The sequence below is a fragment of the Malaya genurostris genome, chromosome 2, assembly GCF_030247185.1.
Source record: "Malaya genurostris strain Urasoe2022 chromosome 2, Malgen_1.1, whole genome shotgun sequence".
NCBI classification, from domain to species: domain Eukaryota; kingdom Metazoa; phylum Arthropoda; class Insecta; order Diptera; family Culicidae; genus Malaya; species Malaya genurostris.
The window spans coordinates 348294752-348320547 of NC_080571.1; the positions used below are offsets into that span (position 1 = coordinate 348294752).

A 25796-nucleotide genomic window follows, 5' to 3' on the forward strand; every position below is an offset into this window, starting at 1 on the left:
TTAGCAAGTTTTCTGATACAGTTTTGATGGAGTGGCGCGGACTGTTTTTTATTAGGTTAGGGAAAATCAAATCCAATGTTTTTACAAAAACATAAAAAATACCATGTTTCGGATATGTCTGTGTTGGCGCTAGCCGGGACCCTACGTTGTGTTTAATTAAATCCTCACCAGGATATTTCCGCGAAGCGACGGCAGTATTTTGTCGGTCGATCTTACTTGCATTCGCACTGCAGTAAACCGATAGCGAACAGCAATGCAACTAACGGGTTGTTGTGTTTAAATTGTACGGAAATATGAAGTCTGGGACGGCTTCCAACTTAAGCCTGGGACGGCTTTCGTGCAGATTGGGACACTGCGGACACTTCGAATACATTAAGCCATGGTACGGCTTTCGCACGGGTGGGGACACCGCGGAACACTTCGGATGTGATGTAATAAACTGGTACGCGTTTATTCCTGATTAACTGACTAGTATATTAAAATGACTATGACAAACAATTACTATGACTACGACAATCACGACGAATATAAAAACTTGATATGCTATCGAAGTACCGTAGTACTGTAATACCGTAATACCGTAATAGGTATCGTGCCTGATCTGATCTGCACTGCCCTTATATAGTTTGCGTACATTATTATATGAACAAAGTTTGTCTCTACCGGAAAGCATATTACGTGGAATATGCCGGAAAGTCTATAACGCAGACGAATGTAATCGCAAACTCTCTCAACTACTAATAAAACTGATCGAATAATAACGTTGATCGATTTCTACTTCATGTACAGTGAAGCTCACTTAAACTTGTCTTCTGACATATGCAATTGTGCATCAACAGTCTGATATAGGTTAAGTATGCACAATTTGGTTATATAATTTGTTGTCATTTTAAGTGTCATGATACCTCTCTCTTAAAAATTCCGGTTCTTATTGAGCAGAGCTAAAACAGACTGTCCGTAGTTGCACTTCGTGATCGACCAAAAGATTGAAAATGCACTGTGAATCAACAAACGGTGCTTGGGAGGAACATATCATTCATTATATGTTGAAAATAACATCGATCATGACCAAAGGCTGTAATACTGATGCATGGAAGGAATGCATCTTTAAGAGTTTCACGAGAAAGTCAGGAGATCCGGATTTGCTTTGGTAAACAACACGATTTCATGTATAAAATAATTAATTACCGAAATTCGTAAAACTTTAGGCAGCCGGCTGTCGGGAGTACTACCACTCACTCATATATTTTTTTTTTGCTTTTGTCGTGAATACGACTTACATAATAATTTACCTACCTTGCTGTATTTAACCCTACAAGATCTTTTTTTTTTCTCCGTTCTATCGGAAATATGAACAGAAGATTTTTGATACAATTTTAAGTAATATGAAGTATCCACAAATAACTCAAAATTATAGTTTTCTAAAATGTTTGGCTTCAACAAGTAGAAAGTAGAACAACTCATCACGCTTGTTTCTCTTTCTCGTCATCCAAGCGACGGTTTTGATGCAGTAAGCTACATTGAATTTTCCAGTACTATAATTTCATATTCTTTCTCCACTCACAATCTCTAGTTAGTTTGTTATCGTTGAAAACCGAAAAATGTAAGAATAAGTGTTTCGTTACAATTCTGGAAGTAAAGAAATGGAATCCTGCACAATTCAATATGAGCTACTTATGAACTTATGAAAAAGATTTCAGATATCCAAAAGTGTTCTTCGTATTCACGTCATCCAGTCATGTCTCTGGTATTACCCACCCACTTTTTTGTTTTTACGACACATAGGATGCGCGTTATTTTCAAACTATACCTACGGATTTATGCAAAACTCTATCGAAAATCACTATAAAAATGGTCAAATACCGAATGGCTATTCAATGCAGCCTGAACGAGATTTATTTTCGAACCGATAGTAGATAAAACTTCATTCCTGTCCAGTTTTTGCAACGACTGAGCGGAAACATATATTAGAGAAGCCAGATGAATGAAAAACTAACAGAAGGGATGATTTATTGGAAAAAGATACGCTCAGAGACAGGATTCGAAAATGCGTTCTTATTCATTCCGTGCATACGCGCTATCATTTTGCCACTCTGAATCTTGTTTTAGTCACTCTAAAATTCCAGTTTTGTCACTAGATGATCATGTATTCTGTAATACTAGTATACAATCAACTGCACACACCCACATCATAATTTTACTAACCACCAGTAAAAATAACCTCATGTTCAGATATACTCAGACTAAATAACGCGGATTTCCCGCATAATTCACATCCTCTTAGACCAGTCCCTAGTTCCTTATATAAACACTAAACAAAGTATCAAAACTACTTTAGTTCGAACATTTGTGGGCTCGATTAGCTAAACTGTGATTTATTCTATTTCTGTCTCCCAAAACGATAAAGTTGATAAATCCTTATACAAAATATCCCTGCTGAAGAGTAACAGACGAGATGAATAAAACGAATTAAAAACGGCTTCTCGTTTTACAGCCGATCCCCAAAATAATTACTAAATCAATTGCATAATTCATCTAACAAAACCGGAAATGCTTGCCGAGTAAGAGGATCAGGATTTCATACGAATAGATACCAGCTTTAGTACGGATTAGATATGCCTAACAAACGTGAAACGTTAGTATTTTATTGTATGATTTATTTCCAAACAGTTTCATGTCCCGTTTGCGCAATTCAGTAATGAGTTTCGCTCGAATATCGCTAGTTTTTTTGTTCAGAGACTCGTGCGTTTTTGTTTTGATTTTTTTATGAACAACCCTGCTGTTATGTGATTTTTTTGTTTCATGTGAATTTTCGTAGTTATGCGGATTTATAAGCGATTTTTTTTTGTGCGACTAAAAACCCCATAAAATCAAGACTAAGATTCAAATAAATAAAGCCTCGATTGAATTTCATCCAGATCTCGGACTTCCCGTCCGAAATTATTCATAGTATAGAGTGAAGAACAGTGCAGTAAAACTTCATTCAATTAAATTGGAACCGAATGTGAAACACACTGACGATCTCTCTACTGCAGTAAACTTCACACTCTGAACACACACACAACGTTCGCTGACGTACCGAACGGGCAGCTTTCGGTTCTTCAATCGATTCTCTTCAAATCGAAGCCACCGTCAGTTGATCTCTTGAAGTAAAAAATATCTCTTTCAATAGTGTGAGAGCGGCCTTCAAATGAGGTTCATCTAACCATTCGAATTGATTCGAGATAATAGATGAAAGACAAACCAGATAGCTAAATTTTATCAATTACAGTTCAGTTTTCATTGCAATGTTAATACTTTACTCCATTTATTCTTATATTCATTCGAACTTGCTCACTACCAAGAGCGAAAACAATGAAGCAACTAGACGACTTGGCACTTGAAACTGAGCAAGCAAAACTTCGAATGACTTGGTACGATTATTCAACTGACGATGGGAGCTTCACTTGATAATGGTAGCAAATGTCAAATGAATTTATTTCGAATGCTGACGGTCAATGGTCACAAATTTCATTTTCATCTGATATTATTCAATTGAAAATGAAATTTTACCGCACTGGTGAAGAATATGCCCTTTATTTAAAATAACGATTCAAAATTCGTGAAAAGTCGTTCCGAATTTGGTTTTGTTAGTTGGTGGCCATGATTTTTTTTTCTTTTTGACCGCTACTGGAAATCAGTGCCGTAAAATTTCATTTATTTTCATTCAATTGAAATCGACTATACACAGCCGACTATACTCAGTTCTGCATCCGTTGCAACGTCAATTGAAACTCAGCTAAACCGACGACAGTTTCTCCCTAGAAATAACAAACATCTCTTTCAATTCACTGAGAGAGCGCCTATCAAATGAGTTCCTGGTGAATATTCAGTTGGTTCAAGATAATAAATGAACGGTAAACACGGTCAAGCACAGAATGTACTTAATTTTATTGCTTTCTCTTCCAATCTTCATTTTTAATACTTTGGAATACATCTCAATGCATACCAAAAATTCGAAAATTTAACATTCACACTTGCTAGCGATAACTGTGAACTGAAATGGAAACCGTCACCTTTTGTTTAACCTCGGCTGAAAAGTTCGTATCGTTTAATAGAAACACACATTTTTTTTGCCAAAATTCGTTTTTATTATTCAACATAATTGCCATCAGAGGCGATACAGCGATTATAGCGATCTTCCAACTTTTCGATACCATTTTTGTAGTACGATTTGACCTTTGCCTCAAAATAGGCCTCAGTTTCAGCGATTACCTCTTCATTGCTTCTAAATTTTTTACCAGCGAGCATTCTCTTGAGGTCTGAGAACAGGAAAAAGTCACTGGGGGCCAAATCTGGAGAATACGGTGGATGAGGGAGCAATTCGAAGCCCAATTCGTTCAATTTCAGCATGGTTTTCATCGACTTGTGACACGGTGCATTGTCTTGATGAAACAAAACTTTTTTCTTCTTCAAATGAGGCCATTTTTTTGAAATTTCGTTCTTCAAACGCTCTAATAACGCTATATAATAGTCACTGTTGATGGTTTTTCCCTTTTCAAGGTAGTCGATGAAAATTATACCATGCGAATCCCAAAATACAGACGCCATAACCTTACCGGCCGATTGTTGAGTCTTTCCACGCTTTGGGTTCGGTTCATCGCGTGCAGTCCACTCAGCTGACTGTCGATTGGACTCCGGAGTGAAGTGATGGAGCCATGTTTCGTCCATTGTTATATATCGACGAAAAAAATCGGTTTTATTTCGATATAACAGCTCCAAACACTGCTCAGAATCATCAATTCGTTGTTGTTTTTGATCGATTGTGAGCTCACGCGGCACCCATTTTGCACAAAGCTTTCTCATATTCAAATATTCGTGAATAATATGTCCAACACGTTTCTTTGATATCTTTAGGGTGTCAGCTATCTCGATCAACTTCACTTTACGGTCATTGAAAATCATTTTGTGGATTTTTTTCACGTTTTCATCGGTAACAGCCTCTTTTGGACGTCCACTGCGTTCATCGTCTTCGGTGCTCATATGACCAGTACGAAATTTTGCAAACCACTTACGAATTGTTGCTTTGCCCGGTGCAGAGTCTGGATAACACTCATCAAGCCATTTTTTGGTATCGGCGGCACTTTTTTTCATCAAAAAGTAGTGTTTCATCTACACACGAAATTCCTTTTTTTCCATTTTTTTCACAATAACAAAAGTAGCTTCACTCAAAATGCAATATCTCACAAACTAATAATCAGACAGCTGTCAAATTTATACACGTATCTTTTGAAGGTTGGTACTAACTGAAAATGGAATGGATTTAATTCTAATGGCGTCCTCTCATAGAAACGATACGAACTTTTCAGCCGATCTGTTATTGTAATTTTCTGCCATCGAGCTGATGTTCATGCCTATTCATTCGAACTTGTTCACTGTCGGCGGTTGAGACAGCATTCACTCTTGAAACGGAGCAAGCCAAATTTCAAATGACTAGGTATGGTTATTCAATTGACGATGAATCCAGTAGATCTCATTTGATTATGTCCACAAAAAAAAACAATTGAATGATTTGGAATACACTGACAGGGAAAGGCCAGAAATATTTCATTTTCATCAAAATAAATTCATTCGAAAATGAAATTTTACCGCACTGCTGGAAATAGAGTCAACAGATCTGAAAATGAACTTGCATTAATTTCTCGTATTAGCGATAATGATAATGACATCATCACACCGATAAATGGGTTAAAACTGTTGTTTTTTTTCGCATGATTTGGTCAAATTGAACAAAAATCATTGTTGTCAAATAATTTTTGTTAAGATCGAAACCAAAGTAAATCCCGATCCTTTTTCCAGTGTATGAATCATTCCGTAATAGTTCGAAGAATTTTTAACGTCAGTCTTCGTGCAGATCAATTGCATGTTCAAGTTTCAAGTAGATAATTATTCAAACCTATAACATTTAAATTTGACTATTCTAGCTAGGAAAAAATCAATTTCGCATTAGTTTTACCAAATGAACCGATTGGAACAATAAATGTACCAACAAGAACATAAAAAAGACACACCACAGTCAACCCCGGGTCAAGCCGGATCCTGGGCTGACCATCAATCAGAATGGCGATTCGTCAGGGTCAACGAGCTCAATCAGCCCGTTTTGTCACACCGTATTTGAGCATTTTTCACCGCGCTGCAGCTGGAACAGAACTGATTAGAAAGATTTTCAATCTTTTCGACGCCGGCTGTCGGTGGTGAGCACGCGCCTACTAGATGACCCCTCGGCTAAATCTGCATCGAACGAACAGAAAGAACGTCTCTCGCTCGCTCTCTCGCTCCGATCCAAGCAGGCGAAGTGAATTGTGTCTTCTTTTCCGACCTGACAGTTTGGGTGTAAAAGAAAATTAAATGACTGTTCTTCGGGCAGGGCAGAGATATGGGGTGGATTTAGTATGGTCCATATCTAGAGCACAGGACTGGTTCTTATGCACATGTCGATATATTTTCATTTCGCCCTTTACCGACCACCAGCAAACGACTGACCGTCCGTTAATGCAGTGACAGGGTGTATTTACGGGGTGGGGGAGGTGTAATAAAAAAAGGGAACCTTTTATATCCAAATGAAGAAGAGATGTTCGAAAATGTGTGTATGAACATGATCCGCTCAACAGTGGAAAGGATTCTGCACCAAAATAACACCAAAGGATCTGACCATTTGCCCCCGCTCTCGTTCGAGAGAGAGAGGTCACGAGCCAACGCAGGCAAGCAGATGAATGTGGCTGGACAGGACATTATTAAGAGGACATTATACCTATTATTTACAGTATTCCGAGTGTGAGAGTCTGTGACAGTATCCTTTTTTTTCGGTGTTTCTTGGCGAAGGCTCACATTTCACATCCATATTTTACGAGTTACTTATGGATCTCCATCGCTTCATGATTATTGTTCCCAGAGGGTTTTAAAATTTATGCCCGTACGCAGCCCGGTCCCCTTGTCAGACCGAGCACGACCGACAGTTCGTAAATTATCCAAGGGGTCAGTCCCTGGTGCGGGTTGTTGTCGTGCCAAATTCCGACCGAGAGACAGAGAGAGAGGGGACACAAGTCCAAATATTTTTATGCAAATCGATCACATTTTATAGGAATACATTTGGTAGCAGAAACAGGGGCGACAAACAATTCGGAGAAAAACCATGTGTGACGAGATCCGACGAAGGGCGACAAACATTTGACCTTCTGCTTTTGCCATTGGCGTTCCGTGAAATTTGTGGCAAAAGTCATTTGCATCGATCAACGGTGGTGCCAACACACATCAGATTAATTAATTGCTTTCAATTGGAAGTAATTTTATACCAAAATAGCTGCTAATAAATCAATGAGATAATGAATGAAAATATTTCCGTTCATTAGTTTGGGAGACACTTTTTTTATTTCTGGTCAACAACAAAAAAAAAACCAGCATGCGATAAAAGGACGGTTTTTATGCAAAGTCATGTATAAATTATAGGCAGTTTGGCATTTTTTTTCTTTCCGAAAAAAATGGAATCAAATCTCCCTAACTGGCATGAGTGTGCATGTCTGAAATGAGTAAGTCAAATTTGTTCAGTTGACCATTAAGAAAAGTTTTTTTTTTTTGCTCGAATGGAAATACCCAGCTGAGAGGTGAGATTTGAAAGGACCAAAAAAATGCAATTTTCAGCTTTCGTCATTGTTGTTCTAACGGCGTATAATTTATTTACTTTTCCTTGTATGCAAATTCAAGAAAAAGAAAATTTCACCTCAGCCATCTGCAGTCCTATGACCCAAAAAAGGTAGCCTGACTACAAACCTCACAAGGCAATCAAATTTCCTTTTGTCTATGCAAATAAGCCTGTGATTTTATGTTGAACAGTTTGCATTTTTTTTCTGTACTAGATTCTTCTCAGTTCCGTTCGTTGTTTGACGACGACGACGACGACGACGACGACGCCGGACAGGTTTTCTAGTCCAAGGGATCAAGCGTAAAATGAGCATTTACCAAAAGCAGCAGCCTTTTCCTGCTCGTTCATGAAACACAATCCAGGGGCAAAGGAATGCACAAAAGAAGAAGAAAAAGAAAAAAAAACGGAAACAAGGTGCATTCGCAGATGCATCGATTACCGTTCCCTGTTTCCCTTTGATTTTTTTTTCTCTCTCTATATATGCAAAGCTGATTTTCCAATATGTCAGCCCCCATAATTTGTCTTCGTCTAACTGCACCGTGTTCCCATTTCTTCGGTTCAGAACAGCATTCTTTCGCATTTCCGATCGACTAACAGCAGCACTTCTTACTCAATCTTATCATTGCAGACATTAGCCGCCTCTCGAAGTCGCCGTCCCCGCCTCCGTCGAATGGTAAGTGAACCGATTTCCACATTACAAAAAACTACAGAAAATTATCCATCAAATTGATATTTAACACTTTTCTATGGTCACGTGGCAAAAATTAAGGTTTTTTTTTGCCAATCAACAATCAATTGGTTAGCCGTTGTTCCGCTCATTTTTTTTTAGGCAATGTTTAACCCCTTCGAAATCTTCTGATTGGCTGTCAGCATCGGTTTCCCTCCGAATAGCAAACGACGACACACGACCAACCGAACGAACGAACGGCTGCCCGATGAACCGGTTCGATCGGCAGTGCCGATGATTAGCGGCTCCGTTGCCAACAGTGATCGTTATCGCGCGGGTTGCTACGATTGAATTGTTACGCGTTGAGGGATTATGAATTGATTATTTCCGGTTCGGTGACGGATGTCTCTTGGAAAAGGAATATTCGGGAATTCTAGTTCTTTCCATTACAGCGTAATTATTGAACCTGAGCAGATGCATCGAGAAGAACCATTTGAAATGGATTATTTTTGATTGGTTTGACGTAAAGTCGCCATAACTAAGTTCAATTTTTTTTGCAATGACTGAGTGGAAAATCAGATTCAGAAGTTTAATGAATGAAAACTAATAGAAAAGATTATTTGCTAGTGTGCTAGTGACCTAGAGTACCTACGAAAGGGCCCAAAACTTCGAAAATTTAAAATCGTTTTTTTCTCGTGAGTACGACTTACTTTACCATGGAGCGCCTTTTAAAAATTTACCCTGTACAAGAATGGGTAGAACTTAATCGTGAATATCTCCTGTTGTATTCAATGCAGTAACATAATTTTTGGTTCATATCATCGGAAACATGATTAGGAGACAACCAAAAAAACTCAAAATTGAAATTTTCTACTATGTTTGATATGAACAAGCATTAAGGTGAAATTCAGTATCAAGATAAGCCGTGCAAAATTTTCAACCGCATGAATTGATCGAATCATCGCACATTAGTAGCTTTTGCAATGCTTGGTCTTCACTCCAAATGCGTCAATCATCACCCTTTATGATCGGCAATTTGTGATAGAATTTCAGTAGTATGACAACATCAATTAACTTTTCTTTACGTTTCGCCTTAGACTCGTCAGTGCAGAGCAGTTCAAAATTAACGTTTTCCTAAAAGCTTGTTAAGTTACAAAAATTAAATGCTTCATTCATTCTAGCCTGCATAGTTAACTCGCTCAGTTCTAACCAGAATCCAATTTAGGGGTTCAGTTTCCGAATCCAAGATCTGATTATTTTTTTCATTTTCAGAAATTTCGATCTAAAATGCAGAACTTCGTCCAGAATCCAAGGTCAGAATCGAGTACCATAGCTCAGGAAATGAAACCGAATTTCAGAACTCGAATCTAAGCCGGGACTTTGAAACCGAATACTGGGTCTGAGATCCGGATATTGATTCGAGACCTGAACCTGAATTTTGAAACTGAATTCTGGAACTAAAATAGAAGCTCAGACCGGAGTTAAGTTCCGAAATTCCTGTCCTGAGCTTAGATTTAAAAAACAGTTTCGAAATTCTGAACCCGAAGTTCTTAAACTTCAGACCGAAGTCCAGGGAAAATTTATTTGCATTTCATTAGTTCAGTAGTTCTAAACTGAATTCCAGAGTCTAGGTTCGAAGTTCTAGACCAGAATGCAAGAATTTGTCTTCAAAGTTTAGTTCTACAATTTTCTACAGTGAAATCGAATCTAGAAACTAAATTCGAAAAATTTTTGAACTAAATTCCAGAGCTGAATTCTAGATCCGAATTCAAAAAACAGGAATCCTGAACCGGAATTCTGTAGCTAAAATTCAGCTGTGGATTAAAATCCAGGTCCAGAGCACAGAGCTTGGATTCAGGTTCAGAATCGAATTCAGTTCTACAACACAGGTTCAGTGATCAGTTTAATTTGACAGGTCAGAATTCAGTTTCCGAGTTCAGGTTCAGAATTTAAATCTCGAATCTAGCACCCAAATTGAGTTTCAGAATTCAGTTATAGCATTCGGTTTCCTGAATTCCAGTTCCAGATTTTTTTTTCTTCAACGTCAAATCCATTTTATTCGTATTCACGTCATCCAGTCATGTCTCTGACATTACCCACCCGTTTTGTTCTTCATAGTATAAAAAATGCAAAAGATAAAAATACATTTGGCAAGTGGCCCTATCACCAATCTAAATGATTTTAGCTGGGGTGGAAACAAATGATTTTAGAAGTAGACCGATAACACCTTCAAGATCAATAGATCTTTATTTATTTATTCATTTATTTATTTATTTATTTATTCATATATTTATTTATTTTTTTTTTATTTATTTATTTATTTATTTATTTATTTATTTACTTATTTATTTATTTATTGATTTATTTATTTATTTATTTATTTATTTATTTATTTATTTATTCATTTATTTATTTAATTATTTATTTATTTATCTATTTATTAATTAATTAATTTATTTATTTATTTAGGAGCAAGGGAAAAGCCCGCTGGAGTTGAGATTTTTATTCTCCTTCTCCAGCAGACATAAAACCTTCTCATCACAGGTCTGCCTAATACTTTCCCGCGATGATTATTAATTTACACAAAAGTCAGAAATTTTCAAGGCTTCTATCGAAAAACAAAAATGTTTTCCATAGTTTTACTGTGTTTTTCAAGCGAATTTTCAAAGTTGTGCGTTTTTTTTTCTCAAGTGAATTTTTTAACGATTTGTTTTAGTCTTTGTTAAGACGTAGAGCCGTCTTGAGCTAGTTTTATTATGATCAGTATCTAACGTCGAAACAGATTGGAAAACTGACATATGAACACAATGATGTAATGAAAACCGCGAAAATGTTACCGCATAGACGGGACTCGAACCCGTAGCTTCTTTAACAGAAAAGATTATGTTTAACAGAAAAGATGATGTTTTCACCTTCTTTACTGGTGCCAGTCACTGGTTGGAAATCTTTTTTTTTTTTTTTTCGAAAATTCATCTTTTCTGTTAAGTTTTTCATTCATTTGGATTATCCAATATATGTTCCTACTCAGTCATTGCCAAACCTTAACTATTAAAAACATGTTTTGTGGAAACGAAAAGTCTACGCAAACTTTCAATTGAGGGAGGGTATTTGTTAAAGTACTCGATTTTGTTGGGTTTATGAACGGTCTCTCATAAGATATATTTTTTTAAATACAATCAAAACTACTTTTTCGCATAAAAACTCCCAGAATTTCGAAAATTCGTTTCAAAATCGCAAATTTTTGTGTACTAAAAAGGCAGATGCAGATGTACTAAAAATTCATAAAACATCTTATAAAATATTTTTTTAAAATTACAATCAAATCCTCTTTTTCGCATAAAACTCCCAGAATTTCGAAAATTCCTCTGAAAATCGCAAATTTTGATGCACTCAAAATGCAAATGCAGATGTACTAAAAAATCATAAAACATCTATTTTTTTTATAAATCACAATCAAATCTTCTTTTTCGCATGAAAACTCCCAGAATTTCGAAAATTCGTTAAAAAACGCAAAATTTTTGTGTACTAAATTAGTACAAATTCATAAAACATCTAAAATTTTTTTTAAATTACAATCAAATCTATTTCGCATAAAAACTCCCAGAATTTCGAAAGTTCGTCTAAAATTCGCTAATTTTGATGTACTCAAAATGCAGATGCCGATGTACTAAAAATTCATAAATCATCTTATAAAATATTATTTAATAAAATACAATCAAATGTTCTTTTTTGCATAAAAAATCCCAGAATTTCGAAAATTCGTCTTAAAAGCGCAAATTTTGATGTACTCAAAATGCAGATGCAGATGTACTAAAAATTCATAAAACATCTTATAAAATATTTTTTTATAATTACAATCAAATCTTCTTTTTCGCATAAAAACTCCCAGAATTTCGAAAAATCGTCAAATTTTGATGTACTCAAAATGCAGATGCAGATGTACTAAAAATTTATAAAACATCTAATAATTTTTTTTTTATAAATTACAATCAAATCTTATTTTTAGCATAAAAACTCCCAGAATTTCGAAAAATCGTCAAAAAAGCGCAAATTTTTGTGTACTAAAAATGCAGCTGCAGATGCAGATGTACTAAAAATTCATAAAACATCGAGTGTTATCCAAAAACGAAAAAAAAATTTTTTGAAAGATAGCATTTTTAGAACGCTGAGATTACCAAAATCGGAAACTTTTTTTGGAAGCCTAATATTTTAGAAACACATTAAAAGTCTAGATCTGGTGTTATCACAAAAGAAAGGTTTTTTTTGTCCCAGAGAGTCGACTTAATTTTGTTTTTAAAATTTAACACTAGATTTCGACGTTCCGTGCATTTCTGAGACGAAACCTGAAAACCTTACACTTTGAAAATTCGCATTAATAAAAAAAAGCCGCATAACTTAGAAATATTACATAAAAAAATTTTATTAAAAAACTTCATAAAACAAGACTTGAGTATGAAAAGGAAGTAACAAATCAAAAGTCGATCAAAACAGAAAGAAGAAAATTTTAGAATAGTCAGTGTCATTTTTCTGAAGGACCATTCCGAAGGAAACCCATTTCGTCGAACGACATTTTGTCTAATTGACTCCAAATAGAATAGAAATTTAAAACATTTCTGTTCGAGCTCATTTTGTTGACCCAGAATCTTCTCACGATTAACATTCATTTACTATGTAGATTTCGATTTTTATTGATTCCATTTACACAGAAAATAATTTGAATTTTACCGGTCTACAAACGATAACTTGTCAAATGACATAAAATTCAATTCGTACAGAATTTTACAGGCTCCGAGTGTAATTTGCACTAATTTTCTACCAAGTGCCGCTGTATGTATATTTATATGTATCAATTATTCATTGAGCAGATATGTGCTTGTGTGGCTCAGTCGATTAACTGGCGTGCTTTGTGATCCAATGTTGTTCGGTTCAAGTCGCGCTGTTGCTATCGACCTTTTGTGTTTTTGTTTCAGTCAATTTTGAAACCAATCACACAATTTAATATAGTGTATCTTATACAATGTTAAATCACCAGATTTTTTCGAACTGTTCACGGATCCGTCAAATTTCCCCTGGCATCACTGGATTCGTCACATATTATTGAATCTTCTGTTCGATTTCACATTTTCGCTTATCACCAGCGGTCCATGCTTTCCACCCCGTACTGCACTTGTATTGTGTGTGTGACGGGGTTCTATAGAGAGATAGAGTGCTCGCTTATCAGACTACGGTTGGTGGCCAGCTCGGTGGTCAGCCAACGTCGTCAGTCTGAGTGGTCACATATGCATATTGGGGTGATGATGAATATTTCATTCTCAAGATATAAATTTTTATTGCCACGTTGATTCACTCGGGTAAAGTCCGTAGTCAGCAGAAAACTAGAGCCTCATTGGTATTCATCTTTGGTTCGGGCAGTGATTTTGCACCAAACATCACTGGTCTTTTGCATATAAATTTTGAATAATACTTTCCACCGGTCAAAACAGACGAGTTCTGCTTGTTATCCTCATCCGAAACAGTTCGGTTCGAGTTCTCCCCCGCGCTCGCCGCCTGGATGAAGAAGGATAAACTCCCGAAGCCGAAAGTTCAGTCGAGCATTAAATTGTATTATGTGAATATTGGCGTACAACACACTGACCAGACCAGACCAGATCAGACCAGATCAGACCATCAGCTAGGTTCGAGTAGGTTTAAAATTCGGATCGAACTCTCCGCCCTGCTTGGCAGCGATGGCAGCTCGTAAAAGGATTTTCACATCGACCGAAAACGATATGCAAACAGAAAGCCAGGTCCAAGCAGGCCAGATGCTCACCGCCTGCTATTTGGTCCACCCTCGCCAGAAGATAAGATGCAGGCATTTGATTTCTCTGCTTCTTCTTCTTCTTCGGTGCAGGAGGATAAATAGGAGCAAACTTCAGCAAGGGTTCTGTTTTAGAATATCAAATGGCGATTGCAGTCAAGCGAGCAGTTGGAATCGAGCGAGGGGTTGGAATCGAGAAATCCCATTAATTTTTATTTAAAATTGACCACCATATGGGTTTTTTCCATTCCGGTTCATCCGTTGAATCAGAAATGAACATGGTAATCTTCGGGTTTTCGAGCGAATTTTCCATCTGACATCTGGTTCTGCCGCGCTCAGTTCATGCAGAAGACTGTCCGTACGTGTGCAAAATTTGAATCCATCCGTCCGTCCGTCCGTACGTCCAAACTTTAGGGTTGAAGCTAAATCAAAAATGTAAATTTAGTTCGAGACCTTCGATTGGCAGCTGCTTAAGGCGACGCACACACACACGCGTTGAAGATTAACGGCTTCCAGCAGACAGGTGAAACGAATCTACCTCGTTCGATTGTTCGACACGTGGCAGAGCTTTCGGAGGAAACCCTTGAACCTTAAATATGTGACTCCTATTGAACTCGAAAGGATTACCTTTGCTTTGGGATCCTTGTTTGTATTACTCAACCTAGGATTTTTTTAAGTGCGTTTGTCGGTGCCATGACAAAACACGGAAAACTATTAGGTTGAACGGAATACAAAGAGGAAATTTAGTCGTTTAAAGACACATCAATAAATTGTGATCCCAAACCAGGAACCCGACTGTCTTCGGCCGCGCGAATTTACACGGATCATTTGCTAAAAGATTCTTAGGGTGCATCAGGAGAAAAACACGAAAACAGGAAGAGGACACGAACAAAACAAGTCAAGGTCTCGCTACACCCTTTTTTTTTGTCGCACGGGCCGCAGGGACCCGAGCTTTCTGCCTTCTTCGGGATCGGTAAATAAATCAATAGAATGGAACTGTTTTAAACGCGGTAAAGGTGAAGAGTTGTTCCCGGCTCGTTAGGAAACAACATTAAAGGTTCTTCGGGTTTTGGCTTTGGCGCGTGCGTTAGACAGTTAATAAAATGATTGGCGAAGCAAAGTTGGGAAGAAATATGTGTAAATATTGAATTTTGGTAGTTTGTTTTAAATGTAGAACACTAAACAAATTTATTTTCAATCGAATAATATCAGATGAAAATGAAATGTAGTGGGCATACCGTCAGCAAATCGATACGAAGTCATATGACTTTTGCTGCCATTTTCAACTGAAGCTCTCAGAATTCATTGTCAGTCGTTTGAAATTTTCTTTGCTCAGTGTCAAATGCCAAATAGTCATTGTCTTCGCTGTTGGTAGTGAGCAAGTTCGAATGAATAGAATTTCAAATGGAGTAAAGTATTAAAAATTAAATGAAAACTGAACTGTAATTGATATTTCAGCTATCTGGTTTGTCTTTTATTTATTATCTTGAATTAATTCGAACGTTTATATGAACCTCTTGTTGAAGGCCGCTCTCATACTATCGAAAGAGATAGTTTGTTACTTCAAGAGATCAACTGACGGTGGTTGAACTGAGCTTTGATTTGAAGAGAATCGATTTAAGAACTGAATGCTGCCCGTTCGGTACGTCAGCGAACGTTGTGTGTGTCAGAGTGTGAAGTTAACTGCAGTAGAAAGATCGTCAGTGTGTTTCACATTCGGTTTCAATTGAAGTGAATGAAGTTTTACTGCACTGATCTGGAGTTAAATAGATTCGCTCTGAATACAATTATTTGTATCAAAATGCCGACTCCTTGAATAACACTGTTTACCATAGACTACTGGACGACTTCATTCATCATCCATCGTGAGCTCCGACGTTCCTCCGGGAAGCCATCTAGACCCGTTCATATTTCTACCATAACTAAATGATCTGAATTTCTCATTGCAACGCATGAAGCTATCATTTACCGACGATTTCAAGCTGTTTTATCGCATCAAAGATCTGAAAGACTCATATTTCTTGCAGTCACAGTTGGGTGTATTTTCTAACTAGTGCAACGTTAACAGAAGAAACTCGAGTATTGGTAAGATTAGAAATTGTTAATTATTCATACAAAACTGAAGAACATAAACTTCAGATAATTGCAAGGGGTCGAATATCTTTCTTTAATGTTTGAATCCATTTGATGTGAACATTTAATTTAGGCGGGGCTGGTCGATGGAACGGTGAACTCTGAACACGATTTGCGCTGTATACGAAATGGATCATCGGAATTCGATTGAATTGAAATCTCGCTAAGTCATGGACTAAAGTTATTTGGATGTATAACAAAAACACATGGAAACATCTTTTCTCTGTAAATCGCTACCGGACAGTGGGGCTTGGGATAGGTTAAGCACACACACCGCAGTAATCTGTCAACGACACACAAACGAAATATTCCGTTTATCTTGAGTCTAACTTCCGAATAATAATACGGAAAAAATTTTAAATCGTGTCCTAAACTGAAAATAAACGATTTACAAAGTTTTATATTGATCTACAATAAGTGGATGGTTAATGTCAAAGACATAACTGGATTACTTGAACACGAATAAAACTAACATATTTCTTAATACTTGAGTTATTAGAGATTATTTACTACTACTGAAAATTTTATCAATAACAATAAGAATTTAGTGAATTTTGAGAAAGTTATAGAATTTACTTTCGATTTTAAATGTCGAACAATTCAATTTAAAATATTCAAATAATTTTTCTACATCGTTGCTAATTTTGAAATGATTCGACACAAAACGAAGTCGAATTCATTTGGATGGTCATTTTTAAAAGCTAATCAAATCCACTTCGTCAAAGGAAGCGAATGGCACTGAAGTACTAGTGGCAGATAGTTGTTTGCCTGTCACGCTAGCGTAACTGACGCCAGATGAAGTGGCAGTTACGCTAGCGTGTCTTCAAAAGGAATGATTTTCAAGAAACTAATTGTGAGGCAGAATTTCACTACAAAAAATCGAATAAAAAATTGATAACCTTACAATTGACCAAAATTCGAATGACGTATTACAGAACAATCAGTGCCATATTGATTCTAGTTATAAGAAGTGAAAACGATGTGGCATAAAATGTGATCTGTTGCATATTGAACATTGTTGAGAGATGTGAAGAAAGGCTATGCTCTACTTTCGCACAATTTCAACTGTTTGACATCATCTGTTGAATGCTTATTTGAAGTTTATATACCGAAAAATATTATCCTAAGCCAAGCTCCAGTGAAACTCAGTTTCATTGGCTTACGAATTTTGCTCATAAGGATGCAGTGGCGTGTTGGCTGGATCTTATGATACATATGATCTAGCAAGTAATCTGTAGTTGTGGTCAGAAAGTTTACAAAACGATTGAGAAGTTTTACAAACTCGAATTGCCCCGAAAGCGAATCCTGTTCTCTATTCAAGTCAAGTCTGCTAAAAATCCAGTGACGGGAAAAAACTAAAAAGGAGTTTAGTTTTCTTCCGAATTCGCTCAAAGCGCCAAATTGTCCGCAGCTTTGTTTTGTTTGTTTCAAAACGCATTGGCACTGAGAAAGATAGCAGAACACGAAAGTAGTCAGTGAGAAAGCCAACATCTTCGAGAACAACTCGTAAATGGGTCGAAAAAAAAAGGTCCTGCTTACCCTCGTTAGGATGAACGTATACTGTAGGCGTTCGAGTAGACGAACGAGATTTCAGTGCGACCAGAGGAATGTTGAATGTTCTTCATGCAATCAATTGAATACTGATTTATAGGCAGAATTCGTAAGTTGTACGGTACTATGCTTGCTTAAAATTACGTGGAATTTGATTTCAAACCGGGCTTGCCGGCGTCACAATATTATACGGTGCAATTGGGGCAAGTATCGCTTTAAGTTGAAAAATTTCGATAACAAATCTATGACCTGGCCAGCAATTTGTGGTTGGAGTAGGATTTCGTAGCCCTCCTGCTCACAACTGCTTGGATGAACAGCGAAATAAGCATCAGGGAAGTGTCAAAATTGGTCGCTTATATGTCTGTGTTGAATCTAACGAAAAACGTTTGCAAGAAATTGCCAACAAGTGCTAGATAACAAATGTTGATAGTCCTAATCTGTTTTTCAGTTGAATAATGAGTAAATATTCAGCAGTTTTTTTTATTTACACTAAAAACACGGTGCGTTATTGTATTTATGTTTGATCGATAGTTACAATTGAAAATAAAATATTCTTCCGCTGGATGCCGCGTAACGAACGCTAGTGCACTTCGGAAGCGTGTTTGGCTATGATGTGGTGGAGCCTAGTTCTACTATTACACGCCAGGGCATAGAATGAGTGGCGGCTGAAGTGGACACGAGTGTTCCGAAGTTGCTTAGAAAGGTTCAATGGGATCCCGATCAACAAACAGAATCTAGTTTATAACAGAAAAAAATTTTCGTAACAAATTCTGATATAAGTTTTGTCTCGTTAGTAGTTAGGACAGCTAAATTTTTTATCAGTTTCAAAACAAAAAAAAAACAGTATAGATGGCGAAGCAAAGTTGGGAAGAAATATGTGTAAATATTGAATTTCGCTAGTTTGTCGTTCGCACCGCAAACGCCCTTGACTCCTGGAAAATTCTACCTTGAACCGATTTAAGAATTCAGTCTTTTTCAAGATTAATAAATTATTCAGCCTTTTTAAGGCTAACTATCCAAAACATCTTTCCCTTTATTTCAAAGGCTTCTAACAACATTGACGATCTTTCAGAACCTGTTTGTAAAAACAAAAGACAACGGGTGGACTCCCCAGCCGTTAGTCCTACAGTCCTGATTGTAGCGACATAGAAGAAAATTCTTCAGAAAATCTCTGATCTATGCCTCCGGTGACGGTGATGATCTCCGACTTCAAAGCATTTCGTACTGAGTTATCTACTATTGTAATTTAATGAAAGATGTCTTTTTGGTCAAGTGTTGCTTTACAAAATATTTATTTTGCGATAAAAGCCGACGTTTCGAAGAAATAATCCTTCATCTTCAGGGCAACAAACGACAACAATTTTTTTTCCATTTGAAGATCACGAACGCCTTCTTCGGTGTTTGTCGGAGAAACTTCATAAGTTTGTTTCATATGACATAAAATCCGATAGACCTTTCAAAGCTTTTATTAAATGTCAAAATTACTGACGAAATTGGTTTTGTCCCTTCCCAAGCAATACTTATAAAACAGAAAAGAACGAGTGACATTACTATGTCACGCTCCCGGGATCTCCCTTGAACTTTAACTAACACACTTCAATCGAAATAATATAAACCATATGAAAAATTAGGAAATGGTACGTTTCATATTCCACATTAAAATTCATTGAGAACATTCCAAAACACATCATGGTATTGCAACTTAACGCAATGTCGTAGTTGCCAAGGCTCATGGTACAAATAAACTGTGTTTGATTTGTGGTACTTCGCATTCGAAAGACGTCTGTCCAATGAAAGAAACCACTGATAAATGTTCATGTTCTAATTGTGATGAAAATCACAAGTCCAATTATTTGAAATGTTCTGTCCGGGAAAAAATTCAAAAGCTCGTTCACTCGGACAAACACGAGTCTACTGAACGACTTGAAGTTTGCAGAATATACCTTAGATTCAGCGAATACATTCTACTGTCACGCCTAACCACTTCGTCTTCTAATGAAAACAATTACCGTACAAAAGGTAATCCACAGAGCACACCAGTTTGCTTTGAATTGCATCTTGCTGATTACTGTCTTTTTTGTCTTCTTGAGATTCCACTCCGAGGTTCGTTTTCCGTAGCGGCAAGATGCCAAATCCACCCAAAACAGTGAACATAATGAACATGAACCAAAACGATGTGGCGTAGATCTTTTTTCATTTTCACTTAATGAACGGAAAATACCACATACATTTACCTGGTAGATACAACTATGCAATTGCTTTGATGCTTAGTAGCTAATAGTCAACAAGTTTTCTTGGGAACTACGTTCTGAGGTTCATGAATCCATATTTATTCAAGAGTACAAGAATCAATCTTTATTCAAGAAGTACGATTGTAGGTCAACAAAACGGGCGTTAACGCTATCATCTTCCATTTGTGTTTATTTTAAATCAATTCTAATTACGATTTTAGGACGATTTCCGGATTCAGCGAAATGACCCTTTCGGCGAAATGGCTTTCGGCGAAACGGCTTTCGGCGAAGTGGCTTTCGGCGAAATGACCCTGATCCCAATAAACAGATTTCAGCGAAGCCAACTTCCTCTTGTTTAGCTTTTGTTTTCTGAGATAGCGCCTTCTCTTGTTGTCGAATTTTACTCTTAATTTCCTTCTTTTCCTTCTAATCTTTTATACTTTTCTTTAGAGCAGTGAAAAGTCCAATGGAGTTAGTTTCTGTTAAACTTGCTCTCCAGCAGGCATAAAACCTCCTCATTTTTTTGCATCAACAGATTATAATCATCCAAACGATACATTTCTTTAAATCTAGTGATTCTACAGTACGTAAAACTAATGAAACAATAGCATGAGGAACGATTTCGTGTTATAAAATCCCGAACTATAATTTCAAACAACTTCGATATTGTGATCACAATGCTGGAACCAACAAACTATTAGAACAATTTCTTATCACCACGGACGAAATCCCGTCGGGTCCAGCAATAGATGAACGTTTTAATTTTTTCTTTTTCGTTCCTCTTCTTGCCCAACTCGAGATCGGAGAGCATAATATCGAAGTTTCGTCCACTAAAGAAAATATTTGCTAGAGCCGCCTTCTCGTAAATTTTGGTTTAATCAAGGTGATAATTCATCAATTCGACCAGCTCGACCAATTGCTGAAATGTTCGTCCATCTCTAATTTTTTCATAAAACTCACAAGCTTCAAATTTTTTTTTTAACTTTTTATTAACAAATGATTGACAAATGTGACATAATGTTTCTTGAAATTTGCGCAAAATCCGCGCCATTGCATCAAAATCTAAGCAGAAACCGTAACAACCCTGCAGCTATAAACTCTTTTCCGTGATTTTACGATCCCCGGCTATCGATTTCCTCCCTAACGATTGCATTAAAAAAATGAACAAAAATAGCCGATTTCTCATGGGTTTCAGTAGAACTCTAACTGTGATGGCAAAAACAGTGAAGCAACTCCGTTCAGAAGTTGGTGCTGTTGTGACTGACAACCGACGAGAGGGGGATATCAAAGCCGACCGTGAACTTCCCGTTCGTTTGTAGCACGAAATGTCTGCCGGAATGCGTCGTTCGTCAAAAAATACCATAAGGTAGAAGACGCGTTGTTCTGGCGGGATTTGGCATCGGCCCACTACTTGAAGCGCCCAACGTCTCCCAGCAGCGTAAGCTCTACTCTAACAATTTTTACGCTAAAACTGAGATGGAATTGATCAATGAAACGAACATATTTTCGTCCATCATGGTGAATGTCTCGGTTAACTGCCGGAAGGCAGGTAGATTTTTTTTGGCAAGTAAGTTTTAATAATTACCTTCCATGGAAAATGTATCAAAAGCAATTATCTGTCTTAGCTTTTTTTATCACTATCATAAAAAAGACAATTTTTTGAATCATTTTTTATTTTGGCAGTTGACAATTTAAAAAAATTCAGAGTAGAAATCAAAACAAACTGGCTTTAAAAACACTTGCAAAAAGTTCAAATGTTGCTTTGATGTCAACTTTTTTGAAATATTTCTCCGCCAATATTATCAAATCAAACAAGTTCAATCGTTTTTTTTTTTCCACGAACCAGCTCACATCGACTCCCCGTCCCGTACAGCACTGGTTAAGCAGCTCAAGGCAATGAGATCATCGCTTTTTCACGCGCGCATTACTGGTTTACTCATTCCGAAACCAGCTTTCCCAATCCGCCTTATCGACGTCCTTTCCTTCACCTGTCCGGTTCGTTTCGGTTCAACCCATTTTAAATATTCACCTGCTTTCCCTGTCACCCTGTACTGTGTGTAAAGTATGTCAATTTATTGCGATTCAAACGATAAACAACATTATCGCTCGCTGATCTGAACGAGATAGCATAATCACCGTTTAAGAGTTAATTTACTGCATGTCACACCTTTTTTTTGTTTGTTATGAGTCCCCGTGTGAAACCGCAAGGTAATTTTTTATTCCGTACACTATCCACTCCCGAAAAACGACATCATCAAAGAGGTAGAGAGCATACTGATGCGATCCCGCTTTGATTAAATATGCATTTATTCCGGGTGAAAGGGGTTCAGCTTTTTTTTCCTGCGTACATTATTTGAATAGACGCAACACTTGCGGAACCCTCGTTTTCAACGGCAACCCTGTTTAAATATTTAAATCAACCCCTTTTTTGTTCAGCCCGAGCCCTAGTCAAAAGAGATGTAAAGTGGCAGGGCCTACTTGATTGCCGATGGCGGCTGCCGGTGAGCAAGCTCATTATTAGTGTAATCTCCGTCTTTGGCTCTCCTGAGTGGAGTGGAGTTTTTTTTTTGTTAACATGTTTCCATCGCTCTCGAGTCTCTTTGGAAACAAAAATCGAAGCCTACTTTGCAACCGATCAGCGGGGTGAGACAAACCACGGCGACACGAGAGAATAAGAGAAACAACCGCGACTGCATAAATTAAGGGAGTTTTTTTTTGTCTGTTCCCCGACGATTCTCATCAGCCGACCAGCAGGCTTCGTCGATGCGCGATTTGAATTTGATGCTTCTTCGTCTGCTTTGTTCTGGTCAAACCGCGGCAGCAACCAATCACCGATTGCCGACGACTACAACGACGACGACGACGACGACGACGGCGACGTCAACAGCGCGCGAGTGTGTATTGTGCGAACGAGATTTATGTTTTCCATGTTATAAATTTAAAACGTGGCGTGGCTTCGCTGCAATGATATACTTCCATGCCACAGTGGGAAATCGTTCAACATCAACATCATCAGCAGGCGTTGGTGAATTTCGATTGGATGCTGAGCGCTACCATTTTGGATTCGGTGGCGTTCTGTCAGTCGCCGTCGCTGCGGGGTGGCTGCGAATGCACAGTACGTAATTTAATCGCAATAAAAGCGTTTAATTGAAATGGAAATCACGATTTGTGAATAAAATAAAATATTTTACCCGGCGGTCCCGTGGAACAAATTAGCAAAGTCGTGGCGGGTTTTTTTTATTTTGTTGTTGTTCCTCGCTGCAGGGAAAATGTTTGCTAAAGTCCACAGAAGAGGAAGAATTATAATGAGAGCCAGATTTTTATGTTCGCCAAGTCTTCCACAACCGTGATTGGGGTTCTGTTGTTTCGGCTAAGCTTGGAATAAACACTACTAGTGCAAATAGGTTTTGCTGGAAACGATAAAAAAAAACGAACGATTTGCTTATTGGATGAGAACTGTTTCGATACGCGATTTGAAAAGGATTCTCACCGCAAAATGATACTTAAATTGGACAGAAGCAAATAAATTATAATGGCCTTCCGTTAGACGGTCAGTCCGAATTTTAAAATTGACCAATCACAAATAACAAATTTTAACGCTTAAATTGCCCTTTACAGATGCGAAGTGATATATCGGAATTCTATTGTTCAGTAGTACATTGGTTCTGTGACATTTTAATTGTTGAAAACCGGTAAAAAGTTGAGAATTATTTCACCGGGACAACAACTGGATATTTTCTTGAAAAGCCGGGAAAAATATTACTAGCTCAAAAGTGAGTAAAGATTTTCAACATCTAGATTTGTTTATTCCACTAAAGAAGAGTAGAAAGCAATACCAAATTTGGGGTTTAGGGCCCGGTTCTTCCAAGGAATTTAAAAATTTTTTTTTTGTTTCGTAAATTGCTTGAAAATACTCTCAGAAATGATATAGAATTACACTGAGGTTCTTTCTCGAGCGGTTATTTTATGCGGTTTTATTAAACGGCCTTTTTACGCGGTTTTCCGAAGTTAGGTCGTAGAAATGCATGAAACGTCGAGATCTGGTGTTATCCCGAAATTTTGTTCAAGTCAACTCTGATGAAAGTTTTTGATTCAGACATTTCATGCATTTCTAAGACATTTTGATTTCGGAAATTTCAAATTTTGTTGAAGTCCCAAAGTCGATTTTCCAGAAAAAAAAATAGTTTTTTGAGATTACACCAGATTTGGACGTTTTATGCATTTCTAAGGCATTTGGCATTAAAAAAAAAATTTTGATTTCGGAAATCTCAATTTTTTTGTGAGTCCCTAAGTCGGTTTTTTTTTCAAGAATTTTTTTTTAGTTCACTCCGAATCTGGACGTTTCATGCACTTCTAAGATATTTGGCATTAAAGAAAATTCTAAAGTTTTGCCCCGTGTAAAAAGACGGGTGGGTAATGTCAGAGACATAACTGGATGTCGTGAATACGAAAATAACTCACATGTTCCTTAACACTTCCGAATATCAATTAGTTGATTAATTGTATGAATTATGCAAGCATTCCCCCTTTTCACATTTTTCACAAAAACAAAGAAGGCTTCACTTGATCTCGACTACTGTGATTTTCACACAGCGAAAAGTGCACAAATCTAACCAAACTGTTATAGATTTACACTAAACTGAGAATATTTCTCTTCGATTTGCGAGCAAGAAATCCTAATAGTTCTTTAGAAAACTTTGAGAGGCATTAGAACGGCTGATTTTGTGTGATGCTCTCCACCGTTATCCTTTTTTCCTTGTTTTTTCACGAATGCAAACAACTGGCAGCTGTAACGTAATCTTGTCGGAAGCGAAACTAGCTTTGCAAACGACACAAAATACATCTGCTCGCAGTGGCGATAGAATCCACACTGATCCAATTTTTGTTAAGAGGTTTCTTTTTACGTGATTTCGTTTGTAGCTTTTTCACTAATGGGCGGTCCTAACGGCTATAAAAATAGCCACATACAGAATTTTAATGTCGATTATTTCATTTCGGATTTGCATAATTCATTGAAAGAAACTATCAGGATGCTGTACGGGATTCATTCCTGCCTTTAAGAAGGACCAAATTTCGGAACTCACTACAATATTTAGCACTGTTCGGAACATTTTCTCGAACGATTTGTTGTACAGCAGCAGATATTTTGTTCTCTTTCTCAGAACGCGTTCTGATTGGTTGGTGTTGACATGGGTTAAATGAGATACACGTTTAAGTTTAAAAAAATCGATGCTATGAGCTTCCAAAATATGGGAGAAACGCAAACGCGCCTTATGAATAATCCTCTTTGATACTCGTTTATACCAAACATTTTAGAAAAGCTTAATTTTGAATTATTTGAGATTGTGTCACACGAGAGAAAATTTTATCATAAAATTGTGTTCATATTTCCGATGGCATGTAGCAAAAATTATATTGATTCGTTAGATACAACAAGAGATACTCACGATCAAAAACTTATCACTCTCTCAGATGGTGAATTTTGAAAAGGCGCCCCATAGTAAAGTAAGTCGTATTCACGACAAAAGAAACCTCAGTGTAGTCGCGAAAAGTTGGTAGATTTGTTCTCGATTTTCTCAGAGATGGCTGAACCGATTTTCTCAAACACTGATTCAAAGGAAAGGTCTTATGGTCGCATAGATCGTCATTGAATCTATGAGAAAATGCGTTAGAAGTTAATGGAAGAGGTTATTAAGAGCTGAGGCCAGTAGGTCGCGTATAACCACGTGTCTCACTCTG

At 37.2% G+C, this 25796-nt stretch overlaps 1 protein-coding gene across 3 annotated transcripts in view; it reads left to right on the forward strand.

Moving 5' to 3' along the window:
• Positions 1 to 25796, forward strand: part of LOC131432048 (protein nubbin-like) — a 330150-nt gene that overhangs the window by 282680 nt on the left and 21674 nt on the right. For all 3 annotated transcript variants that reach the window (XM_058598088.1, XM_058598089.1, XM_058598087.1), the window contains one exon: positions 8307 to 8351. In XM_058598088.1, coding sequence (XP_058454071.1) covers positions 8307 to 8351 — 45 coding nt within the window. The remainder of the gene's footprint in view (positions 1 to 8306; positions 8352 to 25796) is intronic.